The sequence below is a fragment of the Typha angustifolia genome, chromosome 7, assembly GCF_048772165.1.
Source record: "Typha angustifolia cultivar Huaian chromosome 7, ASM4877216v1, whole genome shotgun sequence".
In the NCBI taxonomy this organism is placed as follows: domain Eukaryota; kingdom Viridiplantae; phylum Streptophyta; class Magnoliopsida; order Poales; family Typhaceae; genus Typha; species Typha angustifolia.
In genome coordinates, this window is record NC_133245.1 from 12,292,716 (window position 1) to 12,320,345 (window position 27,630).

At 37.2% G+C, this 27,630-nt stretch overlaps 1 protein-coding gene across 2 annotated transcripts in view; it reads right to left on the bottom strand.

Moving 5' to 3' along the window:
• Positions 1–27,630, bottom strand: part of LOC140763168 (pullulanase 1, chloroplastic) — a 93,275-nt gene that overhangs the window by 9,398 nt on the left and 56,247 nt on the right. For both annotated transcript variants that reach the window (XM_073101239.1, XM_073101238.1), the window contains exons 17-22: positions 26,019–26,109; positions 24,952–25,023; positions 20,230–20,286; positions 15,247–15,315; positions 14,911–14,967; positions 14,190–14,264 (exon numbers count right to left, since the gene is read on the bottom strand). In XM_073101239.1, coding sequence (XP_072957340.1) covers positions 14,190–14,264; positions 14,911–14,967; positions 15,247–15,315; positions 20,230–20,286; positions 24,952–25,023; positions 26,019–26,109 — 421 coding nt within the window. The remainder of the gene's footprint in view (positions 1–14,189; positions 14,265–14,910; positions 14,968–15,246; positions 15,316–20,229; positions 20,287–24,951; positions 25,024–26,018; positions 26,110–27,630) is intronic.

Genomic DNA, 27,630 nt, shown 5'->3' on the forward strand with positions numbered 1-27,630 from the left:
GGGAAATATACATCCTAATTTCTTTGTTATCTTCTATTCACTTGATTTATTATGTATAATAGATGCTTTATTATCTCTCTATATTCTCTATTTTAGTTAACATTCTCTTTTGTTTTTATTTTTTTCTGACAGGGTCATGATCTTTGAATAATAAAATGGAGGGCTCAATACTATTATTTGCTTTTTTTTAAACTATTTGCAGTTTGTAATATATTATGAACTTGAAATTATATTGTAATTGTCATGAGATTACAACTATTGGCAGTTTGTAATAGATGATGTAACATTCTCTTTTGTTTTTGTTTTTTCTTGACAAGATCGTGATCTTTGGATAATAAAATTGAGGGCCCAATGCTATTATATGCTTTTTTTTTAATTATTTGCAGTTTGTAATATATTATGAACTTGAAATTATGTTATAATTGCCATGAGATTGTTAGATTTGTAAGTTGTAAGTTAAAATTAAAATTAGTACCTAAATTTATTTACTTAATGTTGAATGCCGGTAGTTGAATTAGTATACAGATTTGTGTTAAATTGAATTTATGGTTGAATATTTAGAATTGTATATTTTTATATTGTATATTTTTTCAAATAAAAAGAGATTATTTTGTTTGAATCAATAAATATTAAATTTTATATAATAATACTAAACGGGTTAGAAGGGTTGTGTTAACGTGTCGTGTTAACACGACCCGTTTATTAAACGGGTTAGGCGGGGTCGTGTTAACGTATTATGTTAACACGACCTGTTTATTAAATGGGTTAGACGGGTCGTGTTAACATGTCGTGTCGTGTTACCCGTTTAATAATCGAGTCGTGTTCGTATTTACTAAATGCAACCCGTTTATTAATCGGGTTGTGTTCGTGTTAGGGTAAAGTTGACCCGACCTGAATTTGACCCGACTCGAACCTGCTTAACCAGATCCGATTGCCACCTCTACTTGTTGGCCGCTTGGAGCTGTTTTTCCTCCACTGTGGGTCGTCGGGACAGTAGGGATGGTGTTGGCGTCGGGCATGTAAATGCTGGCGGTGAGTGTCGCTAGCAAACATCTTTTATAACACCCTAAAATTTAAAAAAAAAGGGACCCGCGCACGCGCTGAGCGCGTGCGTGCGTCCTAGTCCCCCTGCCACCCCGTCCGGCTGTCATCCTCTTTTCTTCTTCTTCTTCTTCTTCTTCTCTTGCCGTGCACGCCACCATCACAACCCTCCCTTATTTCTTCTCCACCCCGCTATCTCTCTCTCCTTCTCCTCTCTCTCAGGTTGTCGACGCCGGAGCCGATGAAGCCAACCGCGCGACCCCCTCGGTAAATCCTCCTTTTTTTGTTGTTCTTTCTTTCCCTGTACTTACCCCTCTCGGCCGCCGTGCCTTACCTGGCCGCGTGGCTGCGCCACCAACGCCGTCGACCTCGGTGGTGGTCACGTCTCTCTTCTCGATTTCCTCCTCTCTTTTCCCTCCCCTTCCCTTCGGCTAGCCACCCACCCCGAGTGAGGATCGCGGGCCGTCGACCTTAAGGGCGGGCTGTCGGCGGTGTGGGCCATCGGCAACGCCGGGCCCTTTCTCTCTCCCCTTTGTCTCCTTCCCTTGGAAGGGGATGGTGAGAGAGGGTGGTGGTTAAACAACCCCCACCCACGCCCTTGGTGGGCTGCGGTCTGAACCGCAGCCCATGGAGCCTTAGAGTTTGTGGGCTGCATCTGAACCGCAGCCCATGGAGCCCGTGGGCTACAGTTTGGACCGCAGCCCATGAGTTAGTTCCTCCCTTGCCTATTGGGTTGGACTCGAGCCAACCCAACACCCCAGCTTAGGCCCATTTGGGGTCATTTAGACCCTATAGCCCCATTTCTCTATTCCACCTGATTATTTAGCCTAACCACTCCCCTAAAGACAAATTATTATCACCTAAATAGTGTGATTTTTAGGACGACATGTAAGTCACCCTAGGGGACCCTTGACTCATGTATATGCCTAAACCTAAATTCTTTAATAATGTAATTAATTCTATTAATTCGCTAACCTTACGTATGGCTTTACTTGCGTGAATTAATAGGATCGACACTGCGTGAGGATGATTTTGGGATTCCGGAGGGGCTGGCTAGCTGAGGAGAACTAGAGTACTGTGGAGACCCCCCAGGCGAGTAGAGTTTATACAAGTCTAGAATAATATAGTTGCAACTATTATACCTTCCATGATACTGTAGGAATGTTAGTATTAATACATGCATATAGTGTACTATGATATATTTTGACATGTGCAGTTATTGATAGTTTACTCATCATGATGTTATGAGAATGTTAATGTTAGCACATGCATTAGTGTAACGATGATCTACATGTATCCTGTATGAGCAACCCTTGCATAAATATCTGTTGTGAATATAAAATTTTACTTCGTGTATCTTAAGTATATTGAGATACATGGCCGGTCATGATTTCGAATTTGGGTCGTGACAGGTACAGTGCTTTAAGGACCAAAAGTTTGCTTTGACAACCTATATGTTTGATGATCAGGCAGAGTATTAGTGGCAGATGATTGAGTGCCAGTACATTGGTCGAGAGGAGTTGACTTGGGACAACTTCAAAAAAATCTTCTTCGAGATGTACTATACCCGGGCCTTGAAGAAAACGAAACATGATGAGTTCTTTGAGCTTAGACAGGGAGGCATGTCTGTGGTGGACTTTTGAGGCAAAGTTTACTGAGTTGCTGCTATTTGTTCCACATATAGCAACAAGTGAGCGGAAAGTCAACTTCTTTGAGGGGAAGTTGCGGCCAGCCATCAGAGATAGGATCTCACTTTTCCAGTGTTAGATCCTTGCTAAGAGAAATATTGAGGAGCTTCGCCAGAAACGAGAACAACAACACCCATAGAAGAAGCAAAGGAGCTATTAGGGTCAGAGTAGCAGAGGTGGACAGTCATCTGGACAGTCTTTGAGGACCGGGAGTAGACCAAAACCTTTTGGGGGAGGTCACAGGCAGGGCTAGTTCAGGTCCTGTCCGAGGTGTGGATATTCTCATTCGTCTAGCATGGGATGCAATGGAGTACCTCGAAATTGCTATAGTTATGGGAGGCCCGACCACATGGCGAGAGACAGCAAAGCACCTCGTGGAGGATGGCATCTAGCTTCTCAACAGAATCAGCAACATCAACCATCCCTGATGCAAATCTAGTATGAATGCAATGTTTTGGAGAATAATCGATCCAAATAAGTAACTAAAGTAAAATATAGTAAGCAATAACTGATAAGAAGTTAATTGATTAAAATGATCACTACTAGATGGAAGGAGAGAAAACCACTCAGATAAGGCAGTAGCTTCCTCAACTCTCAAATAGGTACGTTAATAGTAGAAAGGCCTAAAATATGGTGTAAGAAAAGACTTTAGAGTTTAGGTTTACCAATAAATGGAATAGTAGTGCTTTTACTTTGAAACCAAGTCCTCTTCACGTCCGAGCACCCAAAGATTCTCTTTCACTACTGGAATCTTCTGGACAGCAGCAGTAACTAACGAAAAAGTAGAGATTAAAGAAGAAGAGAAGTTTAGAGAGGAAGTAGAAGATATTAGAGAAGAATCTTAAGACAGAGTAAGAGAAAGGGAGAAAAAGAAAGAGAGAGAGAGAGAAGAAGAAGAAGACCACAGGGGAGAAAGTGAGAGATCTCAAATAAATCTTGTTCCAACTTGTCCTTCTTTCTCATGCAATAACCCTTAAATAGGTTAACAATTTTGATTCTAATAGAAACTTATTTCCTAATAGGACTCTAATTGATCATCTTACCTAAATTGACTAACCCAATTTAGGTAATAAATCAATGTGGACATCCCCCGCATATAAGCTTATCATAACTATCAATTGAGATTCTAATAGGAATTCATTTCCTAACAGGATCCTAATTGATTAAGTCTTACCTAAATTGACTAACCCAATTTAGGTAATAACTCAATGCGGACATCCCCCGCATATAGGCTACCATATCTATCAATTGATTATTTGAATTAAAAATCAACAATTAGACCAAAATTGGACTCAAGCAATTTTATTTTGGTCAAATTGAAGATGATGCCCACATCAATCCCAGTCTGGAGCAGCTAGCAATAGAACTCCAACACGCAGTGGAATTCAAAATATAAAGGCTAGAGATCAAAGAAAGAGTTTATACCTTGACTCAAAAAGAGGCTGAGCACTCACCATCTGTGGTGTAAGGTACATTACCTATTTCTTCTATACCTGCTAGAGTTCTTATCGACAATGGAATCTCACCACAAAACCCCGTCCCCTTCAATTTTGCTAGATTGGGCCCGATCCCAATCCAGCACTCCCTTGGGCAATCAATAGTAGGCCGAGCTAGGCCTAAAGCCCAGCCTAGGCCCATGGGTCGTCTGTTGGCCCGATAAGCTGTATTCTCTATTCATTGTCTTATTAATTATCCCAACCATCTTTCCAAAAATTATTTCCTATTACGTAAATAGTATAAAGTTTAGGACAATATGGAACTTAATCTTAGGAAGTCTTTGACTCATGTGACTAAGTGGGATTTAAATTCTATCCCCGATAACCTATTTAAATAACATTAAGTGATATTGTAAGTATGGTAGAATTAATGTAGACACTGAGTCAATCTATCTAGACCTAGGGAGCCAAACCTAAATTATGTAATAAGACAACTAGTTCCATTAATTTGTCATTCTTACGTATTGCTTTACTTGCATGAATTATTAGGCGCGATACCGTGCAAGGAGGATCTTGGGATTTAGGAGGAACTAGCTAGATGAGGAGAGGTAGAGTATTTTGGATACCTTCAGACGAGTAGATCTTATCTGAGTTTATGGACAATGCAATTGTTGATAGTATGCTTTTCATGATGTTATAATATGATACTTCTAGTGTATGCATCTCATATCTTATTAGTGTTAATTACTATGTATCCCTTTTATGAAACACTCTTACATATCTGTCTGTGATAAATGTGGAGATCATGATAACTATGACATAACTTATATGTTAACAGACACTGCATCACTTATATCTATCATTTGTTAGTTGAGTTCTGACTAGGCAGTGCCCTCCATTCACCCAGTCTAGGGTTAAGGGTGGAGTGTATTATATAGTACTTATACTATTAGAGGCGTACGCCTAAGGTCGTTAGCCTGAGTGACATTTAAGTAATTACACTGTCTTATTAGAAACTAGATTACGATAATAGTAGGAATATGATTGTGAGGTAAGGATATGTCTTTAGCGGTACCCAATAACGCAAGGTCAGGGCATCCATCGATGAGCTGAGTGCTCTAGTTTATTCTGCTGTGTGCGATGATAATATTATAGATGGGGATAGGGGCTTGCAATGTGATGGATAGCTCTATAAACATATGTGGATTATGTAGTGGCTAGCTCGATGAGCATGTAATAATAATTCATGACTAAGATTCTTGGGGAGCATGTTGAAATCTAATTCTTTATGACTGTGTGAACATAATGGAAAATAGCATTTAGGACTTTATGCGAACATGTGAATTCTAATGATTGAGATTTTGTATGAGTAAGAGATATGTATCATTTATATTTTATTTTCTGTAAGTTTATCTTAATATAATAGGGAGTTGGCATGGACAAGGATAATATTATGCATTACCTATATCTTGCAACTATAAAGGAATTCATTGTAACTCACTTTAGATATGCTTATTTTAATTGTTGGTAATCACGAGCATGCATTGAAGCATTCAATATGCATTTGTATTGTTATAGACTATATAGATTATACTCGTTGGACCGTGTGCTCAGCACCTCTTAGTGGAAATGTTTCAGAGTTAGAGGGAGCAGAGACGGGTAGGGAAGAGTAGCTGCTTTTACTTCATATTTAAGTTTATCTACATTTTGTTAGTCGGACTTAGCTCGTATGAGGGTTTTATGATTTGAGTTGTATCTTGGCATATATTTTTGAAGGCTTGTTGTGATCTGTGGAACTTGTATCCAAACTTATTTTTTTGCTTAGGAACATCTATGGTATATAAATTTTTTGCATACCTTGAGGAAACATCTTACTAACAGATCACGTGATGTACCACGTGGAGATTAACTCACATGATAAACACGTGTATTGGAGGTTTGTGTGTTTCAGCAGGACCAAGCAATCTCTCTGCGGTAGCAGAAGATAGTTTATAGATCTGCTGAGAAGGGAGGAGATGCTACCTAAGTCTCTCATCCTATAACTCTACGATGACACTGTCTAGGCTCGAGAAAGTGGAACAATGCAACAAATAATGAGTTAGATCCTCAAACTTTTGACATAAAGCAGCTAGGAAGCCTATCAGATAATCCCTATTGCGATGACGTTGAGTAGTTGCCAAGTCAGAGGGGTAGAGAGTAAACTCCACTGACATAAGCTCATACAAGCTGTCAGTCATGTGAGAACAAAATTCTAAGATAGAGTGCATAAAAAGCCAGTGGAAATATTAGTCGTGGCGTGTCATCGCCATGGAGCTTCTTACTGAACAAATCCGCAAACTGAGATGAGCCTAGACAGCTTGAGCTGAAGAAAATGTTTATAGTTATGGTCGAAACAATCGATCGACCTACAAGATAAGACAGATGTAGGCCTTCATGTCACGTAGAACCCACTCAGCATACTCAGGGGAGGAATCTCTGATGAAATGGTTTCGGGTATTTTAGATTTTAGATTTAGTAGAAGCCACAGTAGTAGTCTGGATGACTATGCGAGGGGGAGCACATCTACAAAAGTACCGTCGATGTGCCTGAGGAGACATTGCCCACCAAGGACTACTCGATAGAAGTGGCCTATGTGATCTAATCGCTTTGAGTGACAAGTAGAAAGCCAGCCAAGGACACGCTCCCACAAGTGATCGGAGCATGAGACGCCATTGAAAGATTAACAGTTTATCAAATACCTTGAGGGCAATTCAAAATTTTTCTTATTTAGGCCTTTCCTCAAACATTTGATGAGCAGGGAAATGTTTCTCACTAAGGCATTTCAACAAACAGATTGTGAGCAGGGGCATTAGTGGAGACACTGGCTTAGGCCTGGATCTATTCTTGTCAAGCAACTGATGGTGGACTATGGCAAGAACTCGGCTTCACTAGAGAAGGGTGGCGTGAAGATGGGTTGTGACTGGCTGAAAGAGAGTGGTGGCCAAACCTAGAAGCTATAGACGATGCGTTGCGATCAACCGAAAGAAGACAGGTGGCAAAACAGAATTAAGAAGCTTGCAGCAATGCCGATTACATTGTTCTGCAGCAGAAGTGGCTTGAAGGGGAGAAGGGCGAAAGAAAACAACTTTGGTTGGAGGATCTTTCTCTCATTTCAAATCGATCGATCACAGAACGGAAGCGAGCTCACAAATGGTGGTTTCGTGCAATGCAAGGGCTTAAAGACGACGTCACCGGCAGAGGAGAAGGTATACACCCAACCAAAGGAGTCGCCCATGAAGCGCTTGCTCAACCCATCAAGGTCTTCAAAGAGAGCATGCCAGCAGCAGTGGCGGCAGAGGAGAGCCTCGTCAGCGTTGGATTCAGCCTCAATGAAGAAGACCCTTGCAGATGAGGGTGTTGTCCGGGTTGGGAGGGGATTCGTGAAGCATGAGGGCTTGTTCACTGAAGTGCCAATAAGACCCTCAATGGAAAGGGGACATCCGATGAAAGAGATTCTCTATGGAAGAGGGTTATTTGCTGAAGGCGAAGGAAAAACAATCCAATAGAAGCAAGAGTTCTTAGAGATTGGGATGCTTTGATACCATGAAACCAACAATGGTCGTTCGAAGGCATGTACCGTACCATGCCACCACCAACTGACATGCCCTTATATGCCACTCGCACACTTTTAACATATTTTTAATGAAAACTTTATAATATTTAATGATGTTTTTGGGACTTCGGCACATCAATCTTTAGTTTTTGGTTTGAATATATATATTACAACTTACATTACAGTCTTTTATCTTTAGATTATTTTTTTAAATACCTATTTAATTAAATATATAGCAATAGTCAAATATAAATATTATTCAACACATAATATGATTGAATACATTCATTAAAACTAATATTAATGATTGAACATTCTATAATATGATTGAACATATAATATGATTAAACACCTAATATTAATTAATAATAATTTAATAATTAAAACTAATATCTAGTTAAACGTAGAAAGACATGGATGATCAATGACTTCATTTCTAGCATAAGAATAACATGAGAATGTTGTGTTAAATATTGTCGAACTCTTCAAAACTCATCTATTGATTGTATTAACGTCTCACATAGTCTTTATACTATATGAATTTTATAATTCTCCTAAGATATAATATAGATATTAAATATGCACGAGAACGACCGACACAGACACAGACACATGCATACCATAAGCATATATAGATTGTGGAAATAAAGTATAATAAGGGTGTTGTGGCTCTGGTGGTGTCATTGATATAATGCTAATGATGATGATGAATACATCATCCTATGAGCGCACCTCTTCTAACGTTTGCTACCTATAGACTCTAGTCCTTCTCTTATTTGATTGTAATTATGTTGAGCTTGAGATTGTTCATTTCCTTTCTTCTACTTCTAATAAATTCTGCTCTGTGATTATCTAGGTTTTGATGGAAATGACTAATGTTGATTGATAAAAATAAAAAAAAGTTGAAAAAATGGGCTCCACATGACATATCATATTTGTCACATGATAAAACAAGCCTCATAGAATATTTTAGATTTACTATAATAGATCCATTTTGGATCAATACAATCCGTTTCGAACCTTACGCGACTTGTGCTGGACTGGCATGGGCCGGCATGTGAGAACCGGAGAAAAAAAAAGTTTGAGAGAAGAGGGTGCACGTGCAACCCCCTCCCCTCTCCCTCTCCGGCACGCGACGAGGCAGTCGCAAATATCTCACCGAATCCGAATCTAGTTTAGATTTGATCTTTTTGCTCTATAAATTAAACCCTAAATCCTCTCTCTATCTTTACTCCAGCCTCCTTTCCCTTTCTCTTCTTCTTCTCCTTCGTTTTCTTATTTCTTGTCGTCGGAGTCACGGCGTGAGTTCGAACCACCGGAGCACTGCCGGAGTAATAAGGGACCACCACACGACTCGTCGGTAAGCCCTCTCCCATCCCTCAAATTAAATTTAAGTTTAATAGGTTAAAATAAAAATACCTAATTTGTGGGATTTCAGCTTCGCCGGCGACTCACGCCGGCCGGCGGCTTCGGATCTCTGTCTCTCCTCCTGGAAGCCTCTGATCATTGGTCTCGTGCCATTGGTGGTCGCCTTGGAGCCCTCGTGCCTCCAGTCGTCGTCGGCTTTTGAGTCGACGTCTGTGGTGGGTTCTCCTCCACCTCGTGAGGACGACGAAGTTGCGAGAGAGAGAGAGAGAGAGAGAGAGAGAGAGAGAGAGAGAGAGAGAGAGAGAGAGAGAGAGAGTCGAGAGGCTTGAGGGTGGTCGTCGAACTACCGTCGGCAGTCACTCTCTCCCTCGATTCTTCTCTTCCTCGCGTCGGTCGCGGGAAGAAAGGGATTTGGTTGGGCTCGGGGTTAACCTAAGCCAACCCTTTTATTACGAATTTCGGGTTTGGGTTTGGATTTTGGATCCAAAGACCCGACCCGAACCACTTATTCGGATGGGCTGCGGGTCAGCCCGTAGCCCAACCCATTATTTTGGCTGGGCCTTGGTCCAGCCCGATTAGTTTCATTTTTGGATTGGGCCGGGCCAGCGGTTTCCCAGCCCAATCCAATGGGTAATTTAACATATTTTAATTCTTTTTAGTTTTTAAAATTTAGAAATATTGATATTATTCAAATTAAAATTATTATTATTATTTATTATTAAAGGTGGTGATTTTAAGTACGTGAGCTAGAGATTTGAGATTTCAATTGTCTTGTCTAGACTCAGGTGAGTGGGTTCACTCACATATTTTTTTATTTTTTTATTATATTTCGTACCTTGTCAAACCATAAAATTTTCTGTGTGCAAATTTATTTATTTTATCCTTACGTGCAAATTTAATTATTACATTTTCTGTGTGCATTTGATCATTATACTCAGTGCATCGCTATACCCTGTGCAAATATTAAGTTTTAGTGAAAAGAAAAATGAGACTAGTATTGGTACGACTTAGAGAAAAATAAGACTAGTATTAGACACAGGGTTTAGACCCATTAAGACATATGACAGTATAAATATTGGAAAGATGTTAACATGTTAAAACTATCAAAACCAGAGGAAAAAAAAAATTTAATTGGGGGTTGAGAGAGGAGGGTGCACGTGCTCTGCACGTGCAGCCCCTCCCCTCTCCCTCTCCGGCACGCAACGAGGCGCAGAAGAAAAAAAAAAGATTTCATCTAATCCGAATCGGATTAGATTTGATCCTCTTCTAATCTATAAATTAAACCCTAATCCTCTCTCTCCTCAACCCCCCAACCTTCTTCTTCCCTTCGTTTTCTTATTTGCTCTCACCTTCGGAGTCGTCGCTGTGGAATCGGATCGCCGGAGGAAATTGGGACCACCATACTCCTCCCCGGTGAGCCCTCTCTCATCCCTCTAGTTTAATTTAAATTTAAAGAGGTAAATTAGAAATACCTAATTTGTGGAATTCGGCCTCGTCGACAAATTAGACCGGTCGGCAGCTTCGGGTCGCAACTGCATCGTCACTGGAAGCTTCGTGCTCCAAGCCCGGTGTCGGTGATGTCTTCTAAGGAGCTCTCGTGGCTCCAATCGATGTCGGCCTCGGCGTCGGCCGTCGGTGATGGGTTCTCCTCCACCTCGTGAGGACGACGAAGAGAGAGAGAGAGAGAGAGAGAGAGAGAGAGAGAGAGAGTGAGCCGGTTGTGACCCGCCGACGGCAAAGTCACCGGCGGCCACTCTCTCTCGATCCTTCCCTTACTCGTGTCGGACGCGAGAAGAGAAAAAAAGGGGGTTGGTTGGCTCGGGTTTAACCCGAGCCACCCTTTTTTCTTTTGAATTCGGGTTCGGGTTTGGATTTCGGATCCACAGACCCGACCTGAACCAATTAAATTGGATGGGCTGTGGGCTAAACCGTAGCCCAATCCATTTCCTTTCTGGCTGGGCCTTGGCCCAGCCCGATTAGTTCTTTTTGAATTGGGCCGGGCCAGCATTAGCCCAACCCAATCCAATGGGTAATTAAACCCATTTTAGTTCTTTTTAGTTTTTAAATTTTAAAAATATTGATATTATTCAAATTAAAATTTTTATTGTTATTTATTATTTAAGGTGGTGATTTTTAGTACGTGAGCTAGAGATTTGAGATTTCGGTTGTCTTGTCTAGACTCAAGTGAGTGAGTTCACTCACATGTTTATTTTATTATATTTCGTACCTTTGTCAGACCATGTAAATTTTCTGTGTGCAAATTATTTATTTCACCCTTACGTGCAAAAATTTAATTATTACAATTCATGTGTGCAAATATATTTATTTTATCCATACGTGCAAAAATTTAATTGTTATATTTTCTGTGTGCATTTAATCATTATACTTAGTGCATCACCATACTTCGTGCAAATATTGAAATTTGTGAAAAGAAAAATGAGACTAGTATTGGTACGACTTAGAGAACAGTCCCGGTATAAATCGCTTGCGATTTTCCGTGGTGATTCAAGTTGATCTGGAAGTCCAGGGAAAAGTCCTAAATTAGATCACTGCGGTGACTTTCTTAGGTGACTCTGGCGGGGTTAGGGAACAGTACTAGGATGAATCTAACTTCTCTCAACGGTTAGAGGAAAAGACAGAGTGTGTTGATAACAGGGTGATACCATCTGATGACCCTAACCGGATCAGCTATGAAGAAAAGTCCCGAGCGTCATCTCGAGGTGACTTTTAGTTGATGTGGATCCACAGTGTTTAGACCCATTGAGACATATGAGAGTATAAATATTGAAAAGATGTTAATATGTTGAAACCGTGCAAGGTTACAAGTTGTGACTCTCTCTATTGTTATCATGGTTATTATTTAAGAGCATGTCTATTACATATTGTTATGGATATTGTTGATTTTAGTTTAATCTTTTTCAGCATTAACATAATGTAGAATTTATATGGTTTTCGAGTGGATTCCACTCACTGAGCTATAGTTGTTGGCTCATGGATTCTATTTTTGTATTTATTTATCCATTTCAGGTAATAGTCAGCGGGGCGATTGAGCGAGATGTACCCGGATTCCACCTCCACTTAGGATTCACCTATTTACTTTTCCGCTCTTTTAGAATTTATACTTTAGATTAGAAGTTTTATTTAGTTAGTTTAGAGACTCAAAAATATTAACATTGTTTTATCTTTATTGCAATTAGTTTTAAAATTTAATAAAGCACATTTTTATTTTATTTATTTATTTTGCCATCGTACACGTAGAGAGTATTAATAAGGCTTCGTGTATCTCAAGCATATTGAGATGCATGGCCGGTCATGATTCCTATTTTGGGTCATGACAGAAACTGTGCAAGGTTACAAGTTATGATTCTATTGTTATCATTGTCATTATTTAAAGAGCATACCTATTGCAAATTATTATAGATATTGTTGATTTTAGTTTAATTTTATTCAACATTAATATAATTTAGAATTTATTTGGTTTTCGAGTGGATTCCACTCACTGAGCTATAGTTGTTGGCTCATGAATTTGTTTTCTTTTATTTATTTATCTATCTCAGGTAATAGTCAGCGTGGCGACTGAGCGAGATGTACCCAGACTCCACCTTCACTTAGGATCCACCTATTTACTTTTTCGCTCTTTTAAATTTTATGCTTTAGATTAGAAGTTAAATTTATTTTGTTTAGAGACTCATTTTAATGACATTGTTTTATAATAATTGCAATTAGTTTTAAATTTAATAAAGCAGATTTTCTTCGTTTATTTATTTTTGCCATCATACACTTAGGAAGTATTAATAAGGCTTCATGTATCTTAAGCATATTGAGTTGCATGGCCGGTCATGATTCCTATTTCGGGTCGTGACACGGCATGCACCCATGTTGATCGACACGACCATCCTTGCTTGAAACAATACAAGCCCTATCCTAAAATCGATTTGAGAAGAGAGGAATAGAGGAGAGGTTTTGGTGAAAAAAGTATTGCTTGATTTAAAAGAAGGGGCCTTAGCTTTATTTATACAAAGTCACTATATATCTAAATAAATTAATAAAATATAACTACAATAACCCCAATAAAAACCATAGAGAATATGCCTTTGTGTACTTGAATGGAAGGTCAAAGGAACTATCATGAAATAGGGAGTAGAAACAACTTTTAGAGATAGGGAGTAGAAACAACTTTTAGAGAAGAGCGTCATTCAAGAAAAGCGAGAGGCATAAATCAAGGAGCAGTTGCTAGTCGAATTAACAGGGTTTTGAAAAGCAGTTATGGCGGTGCCTTGGTGGCGGCTGTGGCAGGGCGACGCACTGGCCGCCCTGCAAAGTAGCAATGCGGCCTGTCAAAGGCGGGTAGGTCGCATTGACGCTCGAGGCGGGCCGCTTTGGTGCTTGGCGGCCCGCTAATTTGGTAGACGAACACAGGTCAGGTCGATAGATGCGGGACGGGTTCTTGCTAACTTAAAAAAAAACGGTAATTGATCTCCTCCCTTAATCTCCTCTCTTACTGTTGCCTTCTTTCTCCCGCTGCTATAATGGCAATAATGGAGTTGGAAATGATAGAGTTGGTGCTAAACGAGTGTTGGACCATTTAGTTATCTCTAAATATGTGTATGCTAGCTGGACACCACCCACCACTTATCTCCAAAAATTTCCGATATTTGACACCTGGAGTCATAGAAGGGAATGAGATGCATTTAATTTTCTATTAAAAATTTTATATATACTTTATACACTATAATAGTATATACATTATATATTATATATAATTATTTTTAATTTTTAAAAATTTAAAAATGCTAGACCGCCTTGACACTTGCCTTCTGCCAAGGCGCTAGGGGGTGCGATAACCGCTCGCAACCCACGGCCGCCTTGCAAATACACTGCGAATTAATAAGCACCCACATATAGATTATCACCAAGAATAACTCTTGATGGCAGTTTAGAAGAAAGAGAAACTAATTTATCTAATGAACGAAACTAGCAACAATTATGCAGAAAGCTAATTACCATGCAAACTAAGCAAAGAAATGGTATAACATGATAGATCCGCTATTGAAAAGCAGAAACCTGAGACAATGCTACGATACTTGAGGCCAAAAGATTCATCCTACATCTGTCATTCACAGAGAGTTCCACTGGAGTCTGTATAGGCAAAATCAGATATTAGGCTAACAACAAATGCTAGTTGATGTATATAAGGTAATGCGAAAGACTTGTCTGGAGCTATAGTTAATAAAGAAGTTAACGGATACATGGATTGAAGTTAAAAAAGTTCTCGCTAACAACATATATAAAAATAGACTACAAACTTTTTGTTACATCTCTGAAAAATAATTTAACAGTTCTGTAGCCATCATGTCCACTTTGGGACTTGAAAATCTCATTCCAATGTAAGAAAAGTTAAAAGCACTCTCTTTTTACCTCAGAAAAAGTGTTTTAAAATTCTAAAGTACATCGAGGGCTCAAAAGGTGTTAAAACTTATATCAAAATTTTAAGGGAGAATTTGTAGTCTTAACTCATACATACATATATGCATACATACATAGATACATGCGTGCGTGTGCGTGTGCGTGTGCGTGTGCATGTGCATGTGCGTGTAGGCGTGGGAATGTGCGTGGGCATGTTGGGGTGTGTGTGCATGGGAATGCACACTGTGTACTATTAGCTATTTAGCTAATCACAAAGAAAATGAACAAGGAGAATGAAATTGGTCACAACAAATAAGGTCAATATTAGGATAACAGAATAAAAAAATTTAGATGGAAATAATAAGCACAGAAATTATACCTTCAAACTAATAATGTCGAACAAAGTCTCATTGTCATGAGCAGACACATAGTTGACCTGAAATAAGCACAAAAATTATGTGTTTAATGAATTTTTAAACATGTGTTATCAAGCGATGTCAACAACATATATTTCACAGTTTAGACAAAACCCATCAATAAAGAATAAGATTTAATTCAGACAGAACAGATCCCAAATAGAGATTAGTGTCAACTAGTAAAAAGTGAAGATGCGCTTTGACACAAAAATGTGATTTTTAACTTAAACTGCTGAAATTTATTTCTCAGAAAAAGAAAAAAAACTCATGTGCCAAAATTTATTATGTAAAATACATACTGTTTCTGTGGGGCATAAACCATATCCAACAGGCGTTCCATCATGGGTCAGAACTTCAGATCCTTTCATCTGTTAAGAAAGAGATCCACATAAATAGGAAGACTATTATTATATAATTCTGGTTAGGTTAAAGAGAAAAGTTATACAATTAATATAAGACAGGTCATGGGGAAGGATTCAAGTGCATAATTGTGAATGTTATTTACAACACTAATAGAATGTAGAACACTTGAATGCCACAGATAACTTCTAGCGACAAGCAACAACTCGGGTCCCATCTGCACTGCTAACATGTAGATATACTTGCACATATCATCGTGAGAGATTAATTTAATATGGAAACTACATATGCTAAACAACAGCACATACATCTGAATGATTCATAGTAGAAATTCAACAAACAAATCCAAAGAAAAATAACTTGGATTATTTGTGACAAATTTTGAATGCAAATTGAGTTTCACCTTTACACTATCTTGGAAACTTTCAAATCTTACTATGCTAATGTAGTAATTTACAACGTACAATCAAATATATTGGCAGCAATACACCGTCAAGGATCTATTTGTCAACCACTTAAATCTTAGATGGCAGCATGTACTAATTTGCCAACGCTAGGCAAGCTGGTCAAGTCGAAATCATGGGTGTGTAACTGCACTACACGGAGATGCTTGCTAAACACTTTCTAACCTAGGCCTATTTGTAAATATTTCAAGTGAGAAGGCTGACATTAAGAAGAAAAAAAATCTAAAAAATCCTCTCAAGAATGTTAACAAATGGACTTTGTTGCTAGCCTAAACAGAGTAACTGGGTTATATGTAAAATGAGTGCTAACATGGCATCTAAGAAAGCAAGCAATATTTAATATAGTCTGACAATCCTTTTGTAGGTGACAATTGAAGAGTTGTTGACTTTTTTAGGTCTCACACAGAACAATCTATGTCAATAGGTGAGTGATGTGAACATCACCAACATATCACACGAGTGCATGTTTCAGCGCAAGGGTTGCCAACAGCTGATGATCCCTTATGCAGAGATTTGATTCTGAGTAATTTTTATTATGTATTTGTTCATTATTAGTGTTAGGGTCATGGATGGCCGTGCCGATCGGCACTTGTTGTGCCGATCGGTACTTGCCGTGCCAGTAATGGCATCGCACTTGGCGCCAGTGGCACAACCCTGTGCCGATCCATGCCGACCCGGATCGACACGGGTGCGTGCCAACTGGCACGGCTGTGTTCGACACAACCGCGTGCCGGTCATTGTACCATGTGGAGCCCCTTTTTTTAAATTTTTCTTATTTTTATTAAATATTATCAAATTAACTGATTAGTTGATCATTTAGAAGGTTTAGATAAATTAATGATAATGAGACTAGAGATGATAATGATGACGGTGATAAAAACAAAACTCAGTCTAGTGTAGTGATGTTGGAGATGCGACATGCGTTCTTTTTACACAATTTTCTCAGAGAGGTATTGTTTTTACAAAGAACTTGAGTCTGTAAGTAGCAGAACATCAAGAGAGGTGCACTCATACAATAAAATGGGTTCATCATAATTATCATCATATCAATTACACCCACTGTCACGACCCAAAATAGGAATCATGACCGGCTATGCATCTCAATATGTTTAAGATGCACGAAGCCTTATTAATACTCTTTACGTGTACGATGGCAAAATAAATAATAAAATGAGAATGTGCTTTATTAAATTTTATAACTAATTGCAATAAAAATAAAACAATGTTAATGTTTTTGAGTCTCTAAACTAAATGAATAAAACTTCTAATCTAAAGCATAAAATCTAAAAGAGCGGAAAGGTAAATAGGTGAATCCTAAGTAGAGGTGGAGTTCGGGTACATCTCGCTCAGTCGCCCCGCTGACTATTACCTGAAATCGATAAACAAATACAAAAAAAAACAATAGAACCCATGAGCCAACAACTATAGCTCAGTGAGTGGAATCCACTCGAAAACCAAATAAATTTTAAATCATATTAATGCTGAATAAATTAAACTAAAAGCAACAATATCCATAAAAATATGCAATAGGCATGCTCTCTCAATAATAACAATGATAACAATAGAGAGATGTCACAACTTGTAACTTTGCACGTTTTCAACATATTAACATCTTTTGATATTTATACTGTCATGTGTCTCAATGGGTCTAAACCCTGTGGATCCACATCAACTAGAAGTCACCTCGAGATGACGCTCGGGACTTTTCTTCATAGCTGATCCGGTTAGGGTCATCAGAGGGTATAACCTTGTGATCAACACAATCTGTCTTTTTCTCTAACCGTTGAGAGAAGTTAGAGTCACCTAGGAAATTTTCTCATTCATCCTAGGACTGTTCCCTAACTCCGCCAGAGTCACCTAAGAAAGTCACCGCAGTGATCTAATTTAGGACTTTCCCCTGGACTTCCAGATAGACTTGAGTCACCACGGAAAATCACAAACGATTTATACCGGGACTGTTCTCTAAGTCATATCAATACTAGTCTCATTTTTCTTCTCACAAATTTCAATATTTGCACGAAGTATGGTGATGCACCGAATATAATAATTAAATGCACACAGAAAATAAAACAATTAAATTTTCGCACGTACGGATGAAATAAATAGATTTGCACACAGAAATTGCAATAATTTAATTTTTACACGTAATGGTGAAATAAATAAATTGCACACAAAAAATTTACATGGTCTGACTAAGATACAAAATACAATAAAATAAACATGTGAATGAACCCACTCACCTGAGTCTAGGCAAGACAACCGAAATCTCAAATCTCTAGCTCACGTACTAAAAATCACCACCTTAAATAATAAATAATAATCAAAATTTTAATTTGAATAATAACAATATTTTTAAAATTTAAAAACCAAAAAGAACTAAAATGGGTTTAAATTTACCCATTGGATTGGGCTGGGCTACTGCTGGCCCGGCCCATTCCAAAAAATGAAGCTAATCGGGCTGGGCCATTGGATTGGGCAGGGCGAAATCGCGCCTAATCCGGATCGGATTAGATTAGGATTTTGTTTCCTTAATCTATAAATTAAAAACCCTAATTCCTTCTCCCTCTCTGCAAAACCATCTCACCTCCCCTTCTCTCTCTTTTTCTTCCCCTCCTTCGTTTTCTTATTTGCTCTCACCGTCGGAGTCATCGCTGTGGAATCAGATCGCCAGAGCGCCGCCGGAGCAATCAAGGACCACCATACGACTTGTTGGTAAGCCCTCTCCCACCCATAAATTTTAATTAAAGTTTAATAGGGTAAATCGAAAATACCTAATTTGGGATTTCGGCTTCACCGACGAATCAGGCCGGCCAGCGGCTTTGGGTCGCAGCCGCTCCGTCTGGAAGCGTCTTGCTGTTGGCCTCGTGCCGTGGGCGTTCATCGTTGGAGCCCTCGTGGCTCCGATCGCCGTCAATCATGGGATCGACCGCTGTTCGCGGGTTCTCCTCCACCTCGCGAGGATGACGGCACCGTGTGGGTGTTGGGGAGCTGAGTGTGCGGCCGGCAAACCGTTGCCGCGGTGGCCGTCGATGTCTTCCTCTTTCTCTTTTCTTCTCTCTCTCTCTCTCTTCGGCTTGGAGAAGGCAGACTCGGGCAACCTGAGTCTGGCCTTCTCCTATTAGGTTGTTAGATTCGGGTCGGGTTGGATCTGAATCCAAGGAACCCGACCCGAACCAATTTAAATTGGATGGGCTGCTGGCTAACCCGCAGCCCAATCCATTTTCTTGGCTGGGCCTTGGCCCAGCCCGATTAGCTTCATTTTGGAATGGGCCGGGCCAGCAGTAGCCCAGCCCAATCCAATGGGTAAATTAAACCCATTTTAGTTCTTTTTAGTTTTTAAAGTCTATCTGGAAGTCTAGGGGAAAGTCCTAAATTAGATCACTGCGGTGACTTTCTTAGGTGACTCTGACGGGGTTAGGGAACAGTCGTAAGATGAATGAGAAAATTTCCTAGATGACTCTAACTTCTCTCAACGGTTAGAGGAAAAGACAGAGTGTGTTGATCACAAGATGATACTATCTGATGACCCTAACCGGATCAGCTGTGAAGAAAAGTCCCGAGCGTCATCTCGAGGTGACTTTTAGTTGATGTGGATCCACATGGTTTAGACTAATTTTTGAGACATATGACATTATAAATATTGAAAAGATGTTAGTATGTTGAAACCGTGCAATGTTACAAGTTATGACTCTTTCTATTGTTATCATTGTTATTATTTAAAGAGCATGCTTATTGAAAAATTATCATGGATATTGTTGCTTCTAGTTTAATCTTTTCCAGCATTAAAATAATGTAGAATTTATTTGGTTTTCGAGTGGATTCCACTCACTGAGCTATAGTTGTTGGCTCATGGATTCTATTTTTTTGTATTTATTTATCTATCTCAGGTAATAGTCAGCGGGGCGACTGAGCGAGATGTACCCAGACTCCACCTCCACTTATGATTCACCTATTTACTTTTCCGCTCTTTTAGATTTTATGCTTTAGATTAGAAGTTTTATTTATTTAGTTTAGAGACTCAAAAACATTAATATTGTTTTATGTTTATTGCAATTAGTTTTAAATTTAATAAAGCACATTTTCATTTTATTTATTTATTTTGCCATCGTATACGTAGAAAGTATTAATAAAGCTTCATGTATCTCAAGCATATTGAGATGCATGGTCGGTCATGATTCCTATTTTGGATCGTGACAACAATTGTGATTGTCCATGTTGCTATTTTGTAACTCAAACTCCAGTATAAGCCCCATAAGATCTCACACTTCCACTCTGCTAACAATTCTAGTAACTCTAGAGGTGTAGACTATATACTAATAAGTGAATACATCTCATCAGCTATACACTGCAACAACTAGAAGACATTCTTGTCATGTTTGAATTGTAAAAGGAAAAAGAAAAGAAAAGAAAGGACTTAATAGCAAACTCAGATTGCAGATAATCAAATTTAGCTCTTACTGCTTTCCCTGTGTGACATGTTATGATGAAGTCTCTCAAATTAGCTGCTAATCCAACCTGAGATAGAAAGCACAACATTTACTTAAAAATATGATAAATTGCATAATAAAACAATCATTGACTATGACTATGATAGAATGCGTAAGCCTCTTAGCTGTATGTATCTTTCACTACCATTCCTCCTACTCAATGATTATATAGTATATAGTACATAACATCAAGGATGGCCATGCTGGTCTCCGTGCTGATATGGAGCACTTCTTCTATAAAGTTTTTCCTATTTTTATCGATCATCATCAAAAGAAGTCTTTCATCCTCCCCGTTATTCTACGTCAATTAGATGTTAATTTTAATTATTAAACTATTATCAATTAATATTATGTGTTGAATGTTGTTATGTGTTTAGTTATATTATGGAGTGTTTAATTATTAATATTAGTTGTAATGAATGTATACAATTATTAATATTAGTTTTAGCGAATGTATTTAATCATATTAGGATTTTCTGCATCAAAAATTCACTTGATTTTCGTTTTTCTAAGTTAGGTCTATTTTTGGTTTTCGTTGCAAATGAGATTTTTTTCCTTTATTTCTTTCAAGTTTGTCCTTATGTTATTTAGTGATCATTAAATGCTGATGGGACAATGTAAGAGAGAAATGATTCGTACCCCATCTTATTTTTCTTCCTTTGCTGTTGCTATTTTTCTTCTACTCTTATTTTTTTTTCTATACAAATTTCTCTAATTTCTCTAATTGCTCTTTAATTAATATAGTAAGACTAATTAGAAATAGTTTAAATAAATAAAAACTCTTTAATCAATGTTTCAAAAAAAGAACTTATTCTATGTTGCAAATAAATTATAGTATCTACTTAAAAAATTATGAATTATTGTCAGAATTTCATACATAGACTACGAATTTTGTTAAACTAAGAATTTTTCGTTTTACTACAGATAGATTTTGAATCTGAAGAAACTCAAAATATAAAAGTTCCAGTTTAGTGTACGGGTCACATAGAATAAGAAGAAAAAGAAGAAAAGGGTATGAGTCATATAGCTTTCGTACTTACACTACAAAATTCCAGTTTAGTGCAGTTTTAGAAAAACATTCAGAAGATAATAATCTGATTTCCAAATATTATGAAACCAACTGATAAAACATAATCTACAACTTTTGTATTCAGAGTCCCTTCAGATTAGGACCTATCTATGGCAAATGAATAATTCCTAATTTAAGTACGAAATTCTGCGTTTAAATATGAAATTCTAACCGTAATTTATTGCAACATAGATTAAATTCTCCTTTTAAAATATTAATTAAAGAATTTTTATTTATTTAATTTATCCTAATTATCTCACCACTATCTATGATTGGTCTCTTACTGTATTAATTAATGAGCAATTAGAGAGACTTGTATAGAAAAAAAGAAGAAAAAGACTGATTGAGAGATAGAAGAAAAATAAAAAGCAACAATAAAGAAGAAGGATCATCATAAGAATAAGAAGAATAATATAAAGAAGAAAAAGCAGCATCATAAGAATAAAAAGAAAAAGAACTACAAGAAGAAAAGAGTATGGGTCACATTGTTTTTGTACTTATACTATAAAATTATAGTTTAGCGTAGGTTTTAAAAAATATTTTGAAGCTGACCATCTGACGTCCAAATATTATGAAACCAAATGGATAAATTCGACGACATTATGATCTAGAAATTTTGTATTCAAAGTTTTTTTAGATTAGGAATTTATCTGTGGCGGAACATCTAATTCCTAGTTTAAGTACAAAATTCTGAGTATAATTCATAATTTCATGCTTAAACTAAGAATTATTCGTTTTGCTGCACATAGATTCCTAATCTGAAAAAATTTTGAATACAAAAATCATATATCATGATGTCACTGATTTTATCCAGCTGGTTTCATAAATATTTGGACGTCAGATAATTATCTTCTGAATATTTCTTTAAACTGCACTAAATTAAAATTTTGTAGTTTTTAGTACAAAAACTATTTGACCCATACCCTTTTCATTTTTTTTCTAATTCTTTTTTTTCTTCTTATTTATTGTTGCTTCTTATTCTTCTATGTCTTAGTCATTCTTTTTCTTTTTCTTTATATGTCTCTCTAATAGCTCTTTAAAAATACAGTAAAAAGACTAATCATAGATAGTGGTGAGATAATTAAAATAAATTAAATAAACAAAAACTCTTTAATCAACGTTTTAAAAAAAACTTAATCTAATGTTGCAAATAAATTACGGTATCTACTTAAAAAAATTATGAATTACAATTAAAATTTCGTACTTAAATGCAGAATTTCGTATTTAAACTAGGAATTATTCGTTCTGCCGTATATAGATTTTTAATTTGAAGAAACTCCGAATACAAAAATTCTAAACTATGATGTCACCAATTTTATTCAATTGGTTTCATGATACTTGGATGTTAAATAATTATCTTCTGCATATTTTTCTAAAACTACGCTAAAATAAAATTTTATAGTTTAAGTACGAAAACTATATGACTCATATACTTTTCTTCTTATTTTTTTTGTGCAAAAAATACTTTAGATAGATTCTTAATCTGAAGAAACTCTAAATAATAAAATTCTAGATCATGATGTCACCGATTTTATCCAATTAGTTTCATATTATTTGAACGTTATATGAATATTTTTTGAATATTTTATCAAAACTACGCAGAATAAAAATTTCGTAGTCTAAGTATAAAATTCATAATTTAAGTACAAATTTCATACTTAAAGTACGAAATTTCATAACTACGAAATTTTAATTCTGCACGATTTCAAAAAAATATTCAAAAGATAATCAATCATCTAATGTCCAAAAATTATGAAACAAATTGGATAAATTCCGTGACATCATGATCTATACTTTTATATTTGAAGTTTTTTCAGATTCAAAATTTATCTACAGCGGAACAAAGAATTTATAACTTAAGTACGAAATTTGTATTTAAATACAAATTATAACTATAATTTATAATTTCTTTAAGTAGATACTGTAATTTATTTGCAACATAAGTTAAATTCTCTTTTTGAAACATTGATTAAAGAGTTTTTATTTATTTAAACTAGTTCTAATTAGTCTCTTATTATACTAATTAAAGAGCGATTAGAGAGACTTGTATAGAAAAAAAAGATTAAGAGATAGAAGAAAAATAGTAGCAGCAAAATAGTAAAAAAAACAACAAAAACAAGAAGACAGACGAAGAAGAAGAAAAAGAAGAGGGTAAAAATCATTTTTCTCTTACATTGCCCCATCGGCATTTAATGAGCACTAAATGACAGAAGGGCAAACTTGAAAGAAATAAAGGAAAAAAATGCTCATTTGCAATGAAAATCGAATACAAGCATGACTCACAAAAATGAAAACCAAGTGGCTTTTTGGTGCAAAAAACCCCATCATGTTGTGTTAAATAATATTTATATTTGACTATTGTTTTATATTTAATAAAATAGGTCATTAAAAATATATCTAAATATCCTAAATTTTTTATTAACAATATATTAATGCATGCTAATGGGACGTAAGGGTGTGCCACTGGCACGTCGGGGCGTGCCGAGGGCGTCCCGATCGGCACACCCCTTGCCGATCGGCACGGCCATCATTGCATAACATTTAGTTGAACCTCTATACATCAGTTATCATCTCAACTTTCAAATCTTTCAAAGTACAAACAAACATGATTAAAATTCATTCAGTCCTTTTACCCTTAAAAACTTAATTACCATTTTACCCTTAAAAACTTAATTACCATTTTACCCTTAAAAATATATCACTTCAATTAACTATTCGTTCAGTCCTTTTCTCCCCTCTCCTCTCCTCATTTATTCACTATATATCTCCTAAATTCACTACTTTTTCATGTCACATCAAGTGTAATCATGACACTATTGAACTATTTTATAACCAAAGACCATATTTTTCTAAACCGATTTAAGCTAACCTTATTCAAGGTTAAGAAATAAGAGTAGCTAATTAGGTTTAGAAGTTAAACTACATCCAAATGCCACCTAGATTATGGATTCAAACTAGCTTTAATGATCAAGATTCCTCATATATTCGACTAGTTCTTAGAGTAGGATGATGACTATCACGTTTCTTTGTGAAAAATTTGACCAAATAGTTGGAGAAAGAAACTTTGGGGATAAGTATGAATAGTTTGCAGCAAATAGCCAACTATCGAGCTGAATGTCTGTAATAAGAACCTGACCATTAATGCTGCAATACCTAGTGAGGACAATCTCTAGAATTGATGTATCTGTACAAAGAGACAAATACTCATTGTTATCTTATAAGAAGAACAAACTCCTAGTTTCACTTCCAATGTCTTTCTCTTTGTTTATAAATCTGCAGATTTAGACAGAATATCAGAGAATAATGGGTAGCTGTTACGCCAATTCTTATTAAAGATGATCACAGGTTGAAGCTCCCATAAAAGGAACTCCAAATTTCAGCAGTGACAGATGAAAAGACTGAGCAGAGCATTCTGGTTGTTTAAGAATTGACATACCAGATATAATCTGCCTTAGTAAGTTTAATTCCAACATCTCATTGTAGAAAGCATTTTCTTTGGATGTAAGAAGAAAAGGAAGCAGATAGGTAGAAAAATCAGTGTGTTCAATTGTGGATAAGATCCCTAACTAGATCATCTGACAAAAAATATTGGAAGCACAAATTATTAATTAAAAAACACACAACCTGTATGTGGTCGGCTGACGTTGAGAGCATACAGTTGGTAACAGATTCATCACCATGATCATATCCATTAGGCTGACAACAGAAAAAGAAGAACAATGAGTAAATGATCTAACAAAAGAAATATCAGATGACATCAATATTGAGACACTTCTGAAAGATATAAATGTAAAAGCAGGAAAGACCGTAACTACATATACCTAATGAAATTCAATGAAAATTCCAAATTTCTGGTGTATGCCTTATAGGAATTCATACGAAATAATTATAGTCCATCAGTCAAGATCCTCTCCTATAATGTAACAGCTTAAAAAGAAAAACACAGGATGCAAAACGAGTAGCAATTTATAGGGGAAATCTATTGGACCTTAAACCTCCAAGAACATGGTCCATATGAGGATTGTTAAGTTGTATGGGGGGCCCTTTGATCTAAATCTATGAAGGTAAACCTACTAGACACATCTTAACATAAAAAATAAAGTAGATATTTTGCCTGTATGTTGTACCAACAAACTGCTGTGGAAATCTTTCCCAATTTTATATGAAATTTCAAACAAATTTCACAAGATTTGAGTGGATGAATCACTAAAGGGCAGATATCCATTCTACTTTTTTATTACTTTCAGTGGTTGTCATCAATTTTATTTTCTTCAGATTTTTAAGTTAAATTAAACGGATGGAAGAAATCATCTCCGAATCTGCTAAAACTTTCACCAATAGTTTAGACATATCTCTATGAGATGCCCCCTTAAAGCGTAGATGCACATGCTCTAACCTTCAAAAATCACAAACACATATGGCATATCCAAGCATAAAATGTTTCAGATGCTTCCATTTTCAAGACAAGCAGAGGGAAAAAAAATCATAAAGTCAATGCTAACATAAAGCAGATAATAAGACAAAAAAAGATGCACAGAGCCACAGACTACATCTAGAATATAAACTTCTATAACTATCATTCAGCAAACTGAGCTACCGGAAGATGAGCGACCCATTTCCAACATAGTCATAAAATGAAATCAAGTAGTATTCAGTGGAAAAATAACAGTGAAATGAACCCCTGCAGTTACCTCCAAAGATAGACCTGTGGCAAAACCTTGTTGAAGTGGATGACCAAATGGAGATCCACCTAGAATTGCATCACGTATTCGGTCATTGAAGCTACAAAATTAGGACAAAAAGGGACAGTTTAGGCAACACAAGAAACAAACGAACAGAAAGTCAAACATAATTAACATACGTAATACATTTAGAGAAAGAAGGTAACCGAGTTCTGTGTTGAACTAATAAGACTTTCACATTTCTTTATCTTTTTTTTATTTCACTCTTTTAGTCAAGGATGGCCATGCTAGTCGGCATGCCCTGTGTCGATTGGTAGTTACCATGCAATGAAGAAACCATGGATGATCGTGCCAGCGGCGTACCAGCACGTGGCACGAAAGGTGCCGCACATCACCCCTTTCTTCATCCCTCGAGCTAGGGCACCCGATGGGGGTGCGAGCTCAAGCGACAGCTAAGCGGCGAGCGGCGACAGCGAAGGTGAGTAGTCCCTTACCTTTTTCTCTCCCTCTCTTATGGCACGGCTGGTGGTTGGCACGGTCCATGCTTGTGGCACGACCATCGTTGGAAGAAACGACACTTGTCACAGGTTAGGTGCCGCCGGAAATACATTAACCCATTAAGGGCTAGTAAAATAGACCCATTAAGGTTTCTTTGGTCACCAATTTACGAAAACAAAGTAAATTTCTTTTCCACATCCCATCAAAAGGTAAATTTTGCTATCATTCTCACAAATTTCTTTGTTTTACACTTTAAAACCATGGTTTCCAGTTTCGGCCGATCCCGAGTGGGATTGGCCGAAACGAATCGGGATCGGCCCTAGTCGATCCCAATCCCAGCCGAAACCAGTCGGTTTGCTGGTTTCGGCTGAAATGGGTGGGAACGGATCGGATCCGACCCGGGGGACATCAATAATTGATGTCCGCACCCCCCACCTGCCTCTCTCTCTCTCTTTTCTTTTTTTTTCTCTTTCTCTCTTTTCTTTTTTTTTTCTCTTTCTCTCTTTTCTTTCTTTCTCTATTTTCTTTCTTTCTCTCTTTCTCATGGGTCTCTTACTCTCTTTCTCACCGGCGACTGAGTAGTGAGTAGATCTCCAGTGACCTCGACCTCCGGCGACGTTCTCCGACGAAGATTCGACGGCCTCAATCTCCGGCGACCTCGGGTAAGTTTTTTTTTTCAGTTTCTTTTTTTTTTCGTTGTGCAGCAGCTGCACCTGCAGCAGGTGCTGCTGCGCACTTGCACCTGCACCTGCAGTAGCACAACCTGTAGCAGGTGCTGCTGCTGCTTCTCAGCACATCAGCAGAAGCAGAGCGGCAGCAGCAGCTTCTCTACTGCAGCAGCACCTTGTGCTGCTTATACAGTTATGCCTCATAAATTTTAAATTATTTTATATTTTATTTTAATTTTTATTCATGGTTTTTAGTTGCAGAGTTAAAATATCAATGGCTTCAAAAGAGAAGTCATATGATATCAACATTGAGTGGCAACATTGCAGCACTATTGAGCAAGATAAAAGTCGTGTTAAATGTAACTGGTGTGGAAAGGAAATGAGTAGTGCTGTCAGCCGTTTAAAAGAACATTTAGCTGAAAGACAAGGAAATGTAGCAGCTTACACTCAAGTGT